Source organism: Daucus carota, chromosome 2 (genome assembly GCF_001625215.2).
Source record: "Daucus carota subsp. sativus chromosome 2, DH1 v3.0, whole genome shotgun sequence".
In the NCBI taxonomy this organism is placed as follows: Eukaryota; Viridiplantae; Streptophyta; class Magnoliopsida; order Apiales; family Apiaceae; genus Daucus; species Daucus carota.
The window spans coordinates 55,104,079-55,119,070 of record NC_030382.2 but is presented as its reverse complement, the minus strand read 5'-3'; the positions used below and the strand labels follow the sequence as shown (position 1 = coordinate 55,119,070).

At 34.0% G+C, this 14,992-nt stretch overlaps 1 protein-coding gene across 2 annotated transcripts; it reads left to right on the top strand.

Moving 5' to 3' along the window:
* Positions 1–7,147: 7,147 nt before the first annotated feature.
* On the top strand, positions 7,148–13,905 carry LOC108206094 (homeobox-leucine zipper protein PROTODERMAL FACTOR 2). 2 transcript variants are annotated; one of them, XM_017376280.2, is made up of 13 exons: positions 7,149–7,456; positions 7,949–8,008; positions 8,418–8,709; positions 8,860–8,977; positions 9,255–9,443; positions 10,191–10,634; positions 10,727–10,828; positions 11,022–11,222; positions 11,298–11,472; positions 11,614–11,885; positions 12,274–12,369; positions 12,456–12,843; positions 13,144–13,905. In XM_017376280.2, the coding sequence occupies exons 3-12, from the start codon at positions 8,462–8,464 to the stop codon at positions 12,822–12,824; spliced, it is 2,214 nt and encodes a 737-aa protein (XP_017231769.1). In that variant the 5' UTR covers positions 7,149–7,456; positions 7,949–8,008; positions 8,418–8,461; the 3' UTR covers positions 12,825–12,843; positions 13,144–13,905. The 2 variants fall into 2 exon arrangements, with proteins under 2 accessions (XP_063944391.1, XP_017231769.1); XM_064088321.1 differs by lacking the exon at positions 13,144–13,905 and having other exon boundaries at positions 7,148–7,456; positions 12,456–12,846.
* The last annotated feature ends 1,087 nt before the right edge of the window (positions 13,906–14,992 follow it).

Genomic DNA, 14,992 nt, shown 5'->3' with positions numbered 1-14,992 from the left:
TGCTCGGCCAGAATTACTGAATTTATGTGTTGCCACATTGTGAATGGAAGTTTCTTTTACAGGGTTCTATTAAATCTTAAGGTAAATTATTATGAAGTTTATTTCCCATATATACACAATCATGTCATTATTTTAAAAATCAGTGATTAATTCCGGTTAGTTCATGTTTCATTGTTTACTAAACTTATCATTCGATTAATCAATAATTAATTGAATCAATTCTCTTTACGTGTCTTTATCGATCTGTCTGATTCGTGTTTTTTCTCATACTACTAATACAATGATTTGATTTTAAAAAAAAAAACAATACACAAAATTTATCTAAATTTTCAATATTATAGAGAATCACACAAATCCACGCATCCATACTGTGATTGACAGAATTAAAAAAAATCCGAATCTTTTAACGAAATTAAGTACAGCTGGATTTGCTAAAAGCAACGGGCAAATTGATCTGGGTACCACATTGGGCAGTTGGCACTGCCAGTTTGCCACCGCAGATTACACATTTTGCAACGTATTATTATGATATTATGATATTCTTTTGAAAAATAATATTATGATTTTTTTTTTGAAAAAATAAATTCTTATCTTGTTGTTATATGACAATATTTCCATTTCTGTTCCCCTTCCCACTTCCATTCAAAAATGCTCTCAAATGACCATCGGGCCCATGGGCTATTATGCAAATAAAGTTGGGCCTGCCTTGTTAGTAACAAAATATTACTGTTGGGCCTAGCTTCTTTAATATTATCAAGTAAATCTAGTGTTGTTCATCCCTTTTACAAAACAAAAGCATGTGTGAACTAGGCCCACTGTGTAATTGGATTGTTGCCTCTACGGACCACAGTCCAGTCACTAGTGTCCATCTTCGTCCGTGTCAAAAATATCGTGCAAATAAAAAACATTCGATTTCCAAAACTAGAAATGCGTACTAGTGGCTCTATAATAACGTATGTTTCCGTGTTTCGTCTTTAAATTTGCGCTGTTCCGAATCCATCCCACGGGAAATTAATTCTTGCAATAAAAATGGAATTTTTGTCACATAAAAAACGACATAAAGAATTTCAATTCCTTTATTTATAAAATTAATATAGTTGCTACTAAACGTTGTTGGGTACATAAGTTCTGTTAATGAATGACTTGTCGTTCCCAACGTGACATATTTTTTTTTTTTTCTGTTTTTGTCAAGTGACATAATGATATTTCTGCACGTAAGAAATGTATAGAGGCAGCTATGCAGTACTAGTACTTTTTGTTAGTTAAAGTATTTAATACATTTTCTGCACGTCCTTTTTCTCTAGTCTGCACACAATTTAATAGTTCGTATAATCATATTTTGATCATTCAATTTTTATTTATTACATCTACGTACCGGAGCAATAAAGAACTCTTTAAGTATAATCAAGATACATAAGAGAAAATGCCCTAAATAACTAAAATTTGAGAACTACATGCCCAAAATACACAATGCCCTTTCTGCCTACTGACCCTCGCATTTTCTAAATGCGTATATGAAGTTTATTAAATTATCCAATTGTTTCTCTTCTTCTCTTATAAATAACTCATCTATCTCTAAAAAAGATGGTGAACGTGTGTAGAGTGATGCACATGGGATTAAAGCCATGATGTTGGTAGGTTGCTCGTCGATTGTTGAGAGTCTTGTATTTGACCACTATAGCGAGGAAGTTAATATCATTATGAGAACAGAAGAGTATTTGATGTATATGAGCCGGAACGCATCCCTGAGATGCGTGTATAGACAAATTTTGTACAGTAATAATCAGAAGAAAAATATGCACGCATTCTGAATATGCGTGTGTTTCCAGGCAGTCGCATCAGCTGGATGCGTAACTCTTCTTTACTCTCTTATGTTTTGAGTGATGATGAATGAGGATAAGAGTATAGTTCACAGTTGTGATTGATGAATAAGAACGGCGACAACACAAAATTATTAAAACTAAAAAACTGAAAGACATTTGTGGAACACTGAAAACTTGTTGGGGGGTGAACTGGTTTTGTCTGGGGGGTGTAGGTTGAAGGGCAGGAAGTCAGAGAAAAAGAAATGGACGAAGCCAAAAAGAATGTGTTTTAAGAATTATAACCACACAACACACATTCCTTGCATTCGTGTTTGTACACGCACTCCTTGAATGCGTATTTGTTTGGTTGTTTTGGACAAACTCTCGATTCTTGGTTATTTTGGACGCTGACAACTGGAAAATCGTCAAATAAGGCCTTCACCCGATACATAAACCGTACCTTCAAAAAGGCACTATAAATAAATGACTGGCCGGATTTTATTAACGTAATTACAAAATCGAAGGTTGTAAATTATTCACCTTCCTTCCTCCGTCAACAAAATTTAAATATATAAAAATAAACTAAATATCCGAAATTGTATAATTATCTGAGAGAGCAATAATTGTAGAATATGAGGGATATGGTTGTGCAGTTGGGAAGAAAAAGAACAGAGATGATATATATTCATGTCACGTCCAGAAAGCAAATTTTTTAATTCGATGTGGTGGACGAGAGGGAAACACGCATGCTGTACCCAATAATTTAAACAAACGACAATAGTATATTCAGGAAGAATAAGATTTTTTATGACAAAAAAAAAAGGAAGAATAAGAATTTTAAGAATAAAAATACAAAATTATGCAAAGAAAAATTTGTTGATGTTTTCTATATTTGTCGAACTTTTTTCAAATGTTTTAACCAATTCATTATTTTATTTTTATATTTCACTTTAATTTTTGGCACAATTTGAAGTATGTTAATTGTGTAATAAATATTATTATTTTTAATTGACATTCTTATAAAATAAAATTTGATTGATAGTAATAATTATACGGTCAAAATATCAAAAATAAAATAATCACATCAGACAAAGGTAATTTATAGACAGGATCAAATATACCCACAATCCTATGACAAAAAAAATAAAATATACCCACAATCCAAACTTTTCAGCGTGAAACATATTTTGGCATTTTGTTAGTGATGTAGCCAAGTTTTAAATTTGAAACGTATCAGAAGAGGCTTTACATTAAAAAAGAATTTCATCGTTAAATTTACTAAAGACCAGCTAGACTACCGTTACAGGATTAATTAACCAGACAAAAACAACCACACTTGATATGTTCCTAAATTTTCAGAATAGGGAAACTATTTTCATCGCGGCTCTGCCGAGTCATCTCACAGTATATACAAGTTTTTTTCACTACACTTTTTCCTGTTATATTTCTTTTGATTTATTAATTATATTTCAATCTTCGTGCACCTCTTCCAATCTACAGCTTGAATATACTATTGTTGTGTTTGGTTGGGGAGAATGGAATGGAATGGAATGAAATGAGTAAAAATACTTGAAACTAATAGTGAATTAGTGATACGAAGAAAATTTTGAAAAAAATTGAGGTAGCGCAAAATTGCTATGATGAGATTTGAGAAAAAATTGAGGATGGGAGAGAATGGAGCATTCCATCTCAAAGTGAAGGTGTGAACTCTAGCACATGATGTAAGGAATGGAATGGAGGAATGAATGAAATTTCCTAAAAATTGTTCATAAAATAGTTCATTTTTCATTCCATTCCTTCCGGAATCATTCACCCCAACCAAACACAACATATGTCGTGTCACCTTACTCATTTAATTTGTTCATATGAGATCCACGATCATCTTTCATCCATAACATACTCATTTAAATCATCATCAAGATTCCAAATCGGTCTTAAACAGATTTTAGACAATCCCAAAAACTCGATAATAACACTTCCCGTGTTGTTAGGCCTGCTTGACCCTACTAGACCCGCAGTCGCTACTTAGGCTCATCTTGGTTCCATCTTTGGACCTCATAACCTCTCTCATTTTCTATTATTATATAATCTTAGTTTTTCTTAATTTTAAACATAGAAAACAATTCTAATATTTTAATCTCATTGAATAGACATAAAATATATAAATATTATTCTATAATCAAGATATAGAATATTTCTAAATAATATTGATCTCAGTGATTCGTGTAACACCACTTAGAAATATTTATTAAAATATACATAGACATGATAATCAAATCTTCCGTTATCTCATTTGAAACCAGGTTATTCATAATATGCAATATACAAATAATGTGAAAAGCTGCATTCAAAATTCTCAGTGAAAATGATAATGGGGCCGTTTGGCTGGGCTTAAAAGAAGTGACTTATTGCTTAAAATAAAGAAGTGGATTAAAAGTTATAAGTTGGTTTGGACTTATAAGCTACCAAAAGTATTTGGATACCGTGACTTATAAGCTACCAGAAATTTTTAAAGTGTTTGGATAACTTAACTTATAAGTTGGTATTAGTTTGATAATTTTGTATATCCATGCCCATCTCTACTTCAATTCAGCTTGAAAAAACATATGTAGACAAAAGACATGCTCTTGCCAGTAGTGAACTAATTCTATCAGTCCCAGATCCCCAGATTTTGAGTCGCCGCTCGAGGTCGTTTTTTGTTAGAACGAAAGAAGCAGAAGTCGGGTTTGAAAAATAAGCTAGGTTTCGAAACTTTTTTTTGCTGGCTTATTTCCACTTAATCAAGCGCTTCTTTTGCTGGACTTATTCTTGCCAAACGGACAATAAATAAGCTGATGTGGGCTTCTCGGACTTTTAAGCCCAGAAGCCACACAGCCAAACACCCACAATGTTATATACTTCAAACGAATAGTTCAATATATCTTAAGGGTTGGTGGCAGCGATGGTGATGCTTGAAGTAGATCAAAGGTTGTAGATGGTGAAGAAAAATATTATGGTATAATAGTTTGTTTATATAGATGTATTAGTGTTGAATTTCAGTCATTTTTATATTGAAAATTGGAGAGAATTGCAACATATATTAGTGTATTTGTTAGGCGAATTGGCAGTTGGGGGTGTAAATTTGATAATTTATTAGGAATAGTATGTGAAGTAATGTTTTTACGTATCTTTTTCAAAGGTGATGGTCGTTAATGAAAGTGGTTCATAGTCGTAGACTGTAGTTGTGGTTGGTGGTTGGTAGTTGTTGCTGTGGTGGAAATGTGTAGAGTAAAGAGAGATTAATTGAAATAAGACAGTGAGTTAAAACCGATGATAAAGAGAAGAGATAAAAAAATAAACGGTTTTTCTGATTATATAATTAATTTATAGACGGTTCCTCAATCGATTAAGAAGTTTAGTATTACAACAACTTATTACTAGAAAAATATGAAATTTGTTTAATAAATCTACAAGCATCTTTGGTAAACAGAAGTTTTTGAGCCAATACATGCTTTTAAACCAGTTTATCATACTTTTGTGAAAAGTTATTTTAAGGTTTACAGAAAATTGTTATAGATTTCACTACTCACCTCAAATAAATTTTTTCATTATAACTCATATCATGAAAAAATCCAAAAAAATGACCATATAATAATGTAATTGTGCAAAAACAATTTTTTAACGGTACAACACTTTCGAACAATACTTGCAAATGCTAACAATAATATATACAATATAAATGATGTATCTAACAAAAAGCTATTAATTTTTTATCATTCTTCTAATTATGCAAAATCAGTCTTTTCATCTTGCAAAATTAATAATTTTTTACTCACTAACTCGTTTCGATGAGTCATTTAACTATATTTTGATAAAAAAAATATATACTGTATTTTTAAGTTTTGGCATATATAAGAGCAAGTCCAAAATATACCTTATATGATATTTTAAATTATAATTTAGGATATTTGATATAAAAAAAGTTGATCCACCGATGTTTTGATGTTTAGGATAACCTCTTCAAGTCTTATTTTTAAAACATCTCTTTTTTTACCATATCTTATATTCTATAATAAATTATTATAAACAATCTCTTTCTCTCCCTAGTTTATGTTGTCCTTTATTGATGAAAGAATATCTTTAATAATAAAGTAGCAGTACTACGTGTGACAACCCGGGTCAAATCCCGAGTCTTTTTCGAAAATCGGGTCAAGTCCCGAATTCCGAATCCGAAAATAAGCCCAAATACACCACAAGCCCACCACAAGCCCCCAAAAGATCATGATTTGTTGGTGCAATTAGTAGCAGTACTTATATTTATAAACTAAACAAATATCCTCACTCTTCTCGATGTGGGACTGGGGTGTTGCAAACTCCCCCACTTAAATTCCTGACGTCCTCGTCAGGCCGAAACGGATAGCCCATAGGCCCAGATCGAACCTCTCTAGCCATTGTGGGATAATACCAGTTGGCTTCGTGTCCCCGCCTCCGGATCTCTGTCCATTGCGGGATAATACCACCAGCCTTCGTGTCCCCACCTCCGGCAACTTGACGAATCAAGCTTTCGAGAGCCTCGCTCTGATACCATATGTGACAACTCAAGTCAAATCCCGAGTCTTTTTCGAAAATCGGGTCAAGTCCCGAATTCCGAATCCGAAAATAAGCCCAAATACACTGGCCCAATTGCAACAATTTGGGTAATTCACAAGCCCACCACAGGCCCCCAAAAGATCATGATTTGTTGGTGCAATTAGTAGTAGTACTTATAAACTGAACAAATATCCTCACTCTTCTCGATGTGGGACTGGGGTCTTACACTACGTATCCTATCTAATTTTAATTGGGTAATTTATGTGCATATACGAGGTCTCATGATTATTATTAGTATGAAACCCAATCATACATTACCTACTTGAATTGAGAAAAAAAATTGGGAATATTTTTTGGGATATTTTTGATATTAAATTTACAGTGAAGATAAGACACATTATTGTAGTTAAAGTTACTAAATTTTTATTAAATTATTAAAACAGGATTTTTGTATTATATTTAATACTTGAAAGAGGATATATTGGACTTGTTTAAAATGGAAAAATATTGAAGAGAAAAGAATAATAGTACAATTAAAAATTAGATACTAAAAAGTTTTGAATTCAGAAGCAAATAAAGAAAAAATCTTAGATACGAAAAAGAAGATTATCATTAACCCGAAAAGGAAATAAATAATCACTCTTTCTAATTAATCTATTATATAAAAGAAAAAAGTAATTAAAAATTCAAAATCTTTAAAAATATACGTGAAAAGTGTGGGAATATATAATTTCAATCGGCTGTCATCAGCCTCGTAACATTAAACACCTCCTCCAACCTCCATAAATATTATGGCATCCTCTCTACACGCTCTGCATTAACTCCTACCGGTTCATTTCCCTTCTCACTCTTCATTTTCAAAACCCCTTCTCTCTCTCTCTCCTCCCTCATCTTCGTCTTTTTCTCCTCTCTTTCTCCCCAACAAGTATTCTTTTTTAATTCTGTTCACAAGCAAATGTTCTCCCCACCTAACACCCCACCGGAAAACCGCTAATATAAATTAAAAGGTGGTTTTCTGTTAATACTTTTGGCCGCAAAACAGATCTGATACCACCCTTTCGTTCCATTCTCATCCACCGATATCAGTAAGTTCATGTAATTCATATTAAAATTCAAAACTTATTTATTCTACAAAATTGCATGTATAATTTTTAATAATTCTTGCCGTCGTTACAATTCAGAAACTGATAATCGCGAAATATATATCTCTGTGGGGCCGGGGTGTTAGATAAAATTAGCAGTAATTTAGTAGTATCTAAAAAGAGGGTACGTGTTAATCACAGTTGAGGGTGTTATTATATTTAAGCAGTTTTAACGTAAATTTAAAATGCTAAATTTTCGCTGAGCTGTCGTTTTGACTTAAAGACTGTGATTTTTTTATGGCGAAAAAGTCTTCGCGGTCCTTAAAACGGTTATCTCTACTTTGTTCGCATGTAATCATCTTCGTAAGCTAGTGACAGAATCCACTGGATTGTGTATCTGCCCATTTTTTGTAAGAGACAAAGTCAAACACAAGTCTCCTTAGGGTTTGTAATGTGTTATATAATACTCTTTCATTTCATTCTCTCTACTTGCAGTTTTACACCATTCCTCCGGAGAAAATACTTGGAGTTTCAGAGCTGATTCTTCGAATTATTGTGAGTGCATAGATGTTAATTATTTCTTATCTATCTTTCTTTTATGATATATTAATTGCTTTATGTATCCTGATTCCTTTTATTCATCGTCTCTTTAGATTTTATATTGAAAGGTTTTGAAATGCAAACGAGATGAGTGTTATATCGATCATTCACTCTATTCTTTGCTGATTGAGACATAGATAGATCTGCTCTATATATGTGTGTGTTCTTCATTGTAAAGGTGAATCTATATACGTGTTTCTTCTGCCATCTGATGATAGGATTTTGTTCAGGTGTCCTCTTAAATTTTTTCTATCACTTTAAAAATGATTAATTAATTAATTTGGTTCGAATGAGTACTTGAGAGAATGAAATGTTTATTTGTGAGAGGTTTGTTGACTGGAGTTAATTCGTTTCATTTTTGCAGGGTGAAAAACTGTTCTTTTCTGTTTCAAAAACCCTAGAATCAAGATGTTTCAGCCAGATATGTTTGAAAGCAATCACCTTCTATTGGATCAGATGAATCAAAACCAGAAAACCTCGGAAGATCAGAATGATCTTCAACTTGATATGCTGAGAGATGATGAGTTTGATACCAAATCCGGGGGGACTGATGGCCTCGAAAACCCATCTGGTGATGATCAAGATCCCAGTCAACATCCCAACAAGAAGAAGCGCTATCATCGCCACACACAACATCAGATTCAAGAAATGGAAGCGTAAGCAAAAAGACCTTGAACTCAACTAATTCTTTACTAATAAGCTAGCTACAGTACTGTATAGTATTTTTGTTTTCTATATTATTTTTTGTCTTTAAGTAACTTGATTTGTTGCTTCTAGCTTCCTGATCTTAAAACATTATGTTACAGGTTCTTCAAAGAGTGTCCTCATCCGGACGACAAGCAAAGAAAGGAGCTTGGCCGGAGATTAGGGTTAGAGCCTTTGCAAGTCAAGTTCTGGTTCCAGAACAAGCGAACTCAAATGAAGGTTAACTACAATAAGTGCATATCTAGCCAGCTTTAACTACTTATATCTAAGTTTATTTGCAACTTCTTCATTTATATATACTAATGACTACTTGTAACTAAATTCTTCTGTCTTTATCATACATATCTTTATCATTGTTATATCAAATATGTAATTATTACTCTTTATAAGTTTTAACACTCTACATCTCATAAGATATAGTTTAATTATACATTTAACTAATGATGCATGACTGTCAGAAAAAAATGTATTTACCTACATTAATATGTAAATGCAGTCTCAACATGAACGATGTGAGAACACACAGCTCAGGAATGAAAACGAAAAGCTCCGTGCTGATAATGTTAGATACAAAGAAGCTCTTGCTAATGCTTCCTGTCCAAGTTGCGGCGGTCCCGCTGCAATTGGTGAAATGTCATTTGATGAGCAGCATTTGAGGATCGAGAATGCCCGATTAAGAGAAGAGGTATACTTTTATTATTGCACATTTGCACGTATATATGCAATTAGTAATTATGTTTCACCAATTAATACAGTTGTTCTAACATATAAGCCATAGTATGCATATAGTTACCTTAAGTGTGATCAGGTTAACTCTTAGGCTTAATCAAGTTGTGTTTGGAAATTTAATAATAATTGTTTTGCAATCAGGTTCACAATGATCGGTTTTGTCATTCTCAGGAAGGTCACAGTAAGCAATTATTAGTTGCATGAAGCTTTCTTAGTGCTACCTTAATAGTAATGCTTTATAAGTCAATTCTATTTATAAAGTATGATCTCATAATGTCATGTTTATGTTTCATAGATAACATAAATCATTGATTGTATTATTATGCTTATTGTCATTTATACCAGAACTTTCCATCATTTGATCTATAGTTAGTTTTATAAGTTTGTTTGGTTTGTAATTTGGCTCTAATTTGATCAACCATAAGTTTAGTGGTTGTCCTCAGTATCATTCTTTGGAATCTAATGTGCTTAATTGTGCTGAGTTTTGTGCATAGAGCTTTATCTTGGCCCTTCTGATCACTTTAACACCAACTACATATGACGAAGCTAGATTGAGATTTTTTAAAATAAAAAATCTAAAGATTATACGAAATAAAAGAGCTCCTTTTCTCACATTCAACAACTATGATGATGTGCATTAAATAAAGAGTAGCACGTATGTTGTGGCATTTAAGTGATTATATGCAAATTTGAATTTTGGCAGATTGACAAAATATCTGGAATCGCCGCAAAATATGTTGGCAAGCCTATGCTTTCATATCCTCACCTCCCTGCTCATGGACCATCAAGATCACTGGATCTTGGGGTGGGGAGTTTTGGACCACAGTCGGGTATAGGTGTCCCCGACTTGTTTGGGCCTGGCGACCTTCTCAGGTCCGTTTCTGGGCCTAGTGAAGCTGACAAACCCATGGTAATTGAGCTTGCAGTTGCGGCAATGGAGGAGCTTATAACAATAGCTCAGGCTGGAGCGCCCTTGTGGATTCAAAATTTGGGAAATAGCATCGAGTGTTTGAATGAAGATGAGTACTTGCATAATTTCCCTAGAGGGATTGGACCGAGACCCATGGGACTCAAATCTGAGGCATCTAGAGAATCTGGAATTGTTATAATGAATCCTATTAGCCTTGTGGAAATCATGATGGATGTGGTAAGTATATTTTTTAATTGCAGTTGGAATATATGTTTATCTATATTAGCCTTCTGATAATTATCATCTACATGCATGATTATACATATCAGAACCAATGGTCAACTGTGTTTTCGAGCATTGTTTCAAGAGCAATGACAATAGAAGTTCTTTCGACTGGTGTTGCTGGGAACTACAATGGAGCTTTACAAGTGGTAAAAGTGTTTTTTAATTTTTTTTTTTGCTTATAGTACAAATGCATTCTTACCTATAGTTATGCTTGCTTTGACAATTAAATAACACATGCAGAATGCTTGTTTAAAATTTCTGTGAAAACTAATAAAGCATGATTAGATTGTTTAATTAGAAGGGTATTATATACTTCACTAACATGGTTGATTTCTCCAGATGACAGCCGAGTTTCAAGTTCCATCTCCTTTAGTTCCAAGTCGGGAAAACTATTTCGTAAGGTACTGCAAACAACACGATAATGGGATATGGGCTGTTGCTGATGTTTCCTTGGACAATTTGCGACCTGTGTCCATATCTCGATGCAGAAGAAGGCCATCAGGCTGTTTTATCCAGGAATTGCCTAATGGTTACTCAAATGTACAGCTTTCTCTTTCAGTTGTTTCCCTGTAATACATTCTTCTCTTTGTTCTCTTACGTATGAGTATTTTATAGGTTACGTGGGTTGAACACGTGGAAGTCGACGATCAAGGTGTTCATGATATATACAGACCACTAGTCAATTCAGGTCTTGCTTTTGGTGCAAAGCGCTGGGTAACAATGCTTAGCAGGCAATGTGAACGCCTTGCAAGTGCTATGGCAAACAACATTCAAGCTGGAGATGTGGGAGGCAAGTAACACAAACCGTAGTTACACTCTTTGAAGTTGAATTTATGTAGTGTGTATATGTTTATAAAAAAGTTAATTTATGTAACTAGCACAAGTTAGAGATGAAAAGGATATAATCATCGTTTATTGCAATATGAAACAGTAATAACAACTCCTGAAGGGAGAAAGAGCATGTTGAAGCTGGCGGAAAGAATGGTCTTGAGCTTTTGCTCTGGCGTGGGTTCATCAACTGAGCACACATGGACTACCCTATCAGGGAGTGGTGCTGATAATGTAAGAGTCATGACAAGAAAGAGTATAGATGATCCAGGTAGGCCTGCTGGTATCGTTCTTAGTGCTGCGACTTCGTTTTGGATTCCAGTTGCTCCTAAAAGGGTTTTTGATTTCCTCAGAGATGAGAATACGCGCAATGAGGTGAGAAGTATATTTTAGAACACTTGCAGATTTATTTAATATTTCATTTATTTCTATGGCCATAACAATTAATTAAGGTACTTGATACTTAGTGATCGAGATAGCTCTGTAACATATACATATATCTTTGCTTCGAGTGAAAATATCTTTTTGTATCAAATTTATTCCAAGTACAACATTAGGAAAAATTCCTTATAAAATACTTGAAACAACATTATATAAAGTTGAAATTGCAGATATGATTGGGAAGGTTTTTCTTGATTAATTACAATCAAATAAATGATTAATGATGACAATTTTTTTTTATTGGAGTGCATCTATTTCTTGTCCTTGAAAGTAAAACAATATTCTCTAGTATGCACTTTCCTAACTTGCCGTGTATGTACAGTGGGATATCCTGTCAAACGGTGGTCTAGTGCAGGAAATGGCACACACTGCTAATGGCCGTGATCCTGGGAACTGTGTCTCATTATTGCGCGTAACTGTAAGTCAAAAATAATTAAATAAACTTCGATAGTATTAGTTATATGCCTTTTATACTGAACTATTTGGGACAATCTGAAATTGTAGGGCACTAACTCAAGCCAAAGCAACATGCTGATTCTACAAGAGAGCTGTGCAGATCCTACTGGCTCATATGTGATATATGCGCCAGTTGACATGGGTGCTATGAATCTGGTCTTAAGTGGTGGTGATCCTGACTACGTTGCTCTTTTACCATCTGGATTTGCTATACTTCCTGATGGTCCTGTACAGAATGTGGAACAGATTCTTGAGGTCGGGTCAGGCGGATCTTTAATTACTGTTGCCTTTCAAATTCTGGTGGATTCAGTTGCCACTGCAAAGCTCTCCCTTGGATCAGTGGCAACTGTGAACAACCTTATTAAGTGCACAATAGAAAGGATCAGGAGTGCGGTAGTAGGTGACCAGAACATTTGACCTAAGGGTCAAACGTGAGGTATGGTCTTTGTTTTGACGTTCACATCTAACATTCTATGTTGGATGATTAATTTATAAGTTTAAGGTGTGGTGCAACAAAATATAAGTTGGATGTTTAAGATTTGTATGCTGCTTGGTTTTTTTTTTTTTTTTTCCATTTAATTTGATTATTCACTATCTTTATTATGTGTCGTATGCATTATATTGGTATGTACACAGTATTTAATTATCTTCCAAATAATGCTATTTAGAGGCTAAATTTTGATTTGACTTGTCATGATCTTGTTTTAATCATTTACCTGTTTACACTGATTTGCAGTTAGAATAGGGGCAAAAAGAAGATAAAGGCTATGCAAGCTTTGTTTATTGTGGGATTTAAAACTGAAGGTGGAAGTCAAGAACGCACCATATATGATCGACCTTTGTTGTCTGGTGTTTGTCCAAGGTAGTGAAGTCGCAGGCAATAGTGCTTATCACCGGCCAGCTGGCAAGGGTAATTGGTTCGGGTATTGACTTTGCCTAAGGATTATCCTTTTAAACCTAGCTTACATAAACCATTTAAACTTCTGTTCATTTTGTTTCCTTCTAGACTTAGTTCAATAGTGTCAAAAATATGTGTTTGCATAGAGGTGTTTGTTGGTAGACTTTAAAGTTTGGTTTGGCTTTGAACCAACTTCATACCAACTTGCTTTTCGTATTTGAAGTGATAGAAACTAGTAGCTTCTGTCTTGCATGTGTAGACTTTTTTTTGGAAATGTATTTACATAAGCTGTGACCTCTGGATCGAGTTTCAGAATTGAGAGATTTGATTAGTCCTCTCAAATAACTTGCTCCAAGTTTCAGCTGAATATATTTCTGGATTTTGGCGCATTCAAGAACGTTATTGCAGTTGGCAAAGGACAACTGCTTGTTGAAGCTTTTAATAAATCTTTAGAAACTTGCATCAATTATTCTATCTGATTTAACCTTCTTTTTCTTGACCATGCATTGCTCTGTTTGTTCACATGCATTTGGATGTATTTGGTCTCCCATTTGGCCTCTTTTCTTGTGTGTTGTATGGCAGTACTGGTTTGGTTTGTATTTATCGAAACTATGTTAGGGTTCTAATTAGCTAGAACCCTGTTTTGTTGTATTATAAAAGACAACCCAATTAGAGTGGGCATGGAAGCCTGATCATTGAAGGTACAAATTAATTAGATGTCAAGTACTACTATTAACGGACGAAGATTAAAAAGGAATAATTAAAATATAGATCAACCAACAGGGTAACTAGAGATGGGTTCTGCTTGGCGATTGCAACCTTAAAATGGGTATGTTATTAACCGTATTAATTGAGACCTAGCTCTTTATCATTCATGAACTAGGACGGGTAACAGAAATAGTAAAAAATAATGCACTGATTAAAATGGAATTTTGTTCGGATGGAGAAATTTAAAAAGCTTAACTGTATAAATGTCTGTATAGTTAGAGTGACTAGCTAAATTGTTTGGAACAACAACAAAAAAATAGTTTGCTCCAAACATCTTACAATACGGTTTAAAAAGGTTAAGAGCCCTGCGGCATTTCTTAACCGTATCATCAATTTTATCGTCCATCCTTGTTATCCGGTGCATTGACCTTGCAGGACCACGCTTAACCAAAATTTTGTATACGTGCACCAAGCATTTTTCATAAAAAAACGGACTATGTAAATTAATATTGATTTTTATGAAGATAAAGGTGAATCTTAATAATAGAAAACTTTAGCGATACTTTGTTCATAACTGAGCATATTAGTGATTATGTTAATTACTCGCTAATATATAGTAGATGGCAACTCCGGCAAGTGATCGTTGCCCACTGTTTATCAGAACTAGTTGTGAATATGACCGAGATAATTAATGTGGTTGCTACCTCCGCTTTTCTAGTATGTTTTAGCTTCAGACTTTGGAACCTAGGATGTCTTTAGGTATTTTGTGTTCAATTGCTAATATCAAATTTACTGGAATTGAATGTATGTGAATGTGTATTACCTTCTGCGCCTATAGTATTTTTTACCGGCAATTTGTCATGACAGACAATTTAATCTGGTGTTCAAGTCTCAATGAGCAAAGACACGTTTTAGTTAGATGTGAAGATACGGTTTGGATGCATGTTCTTCCTAATTAAGTTGCTATTATGAGAATTGA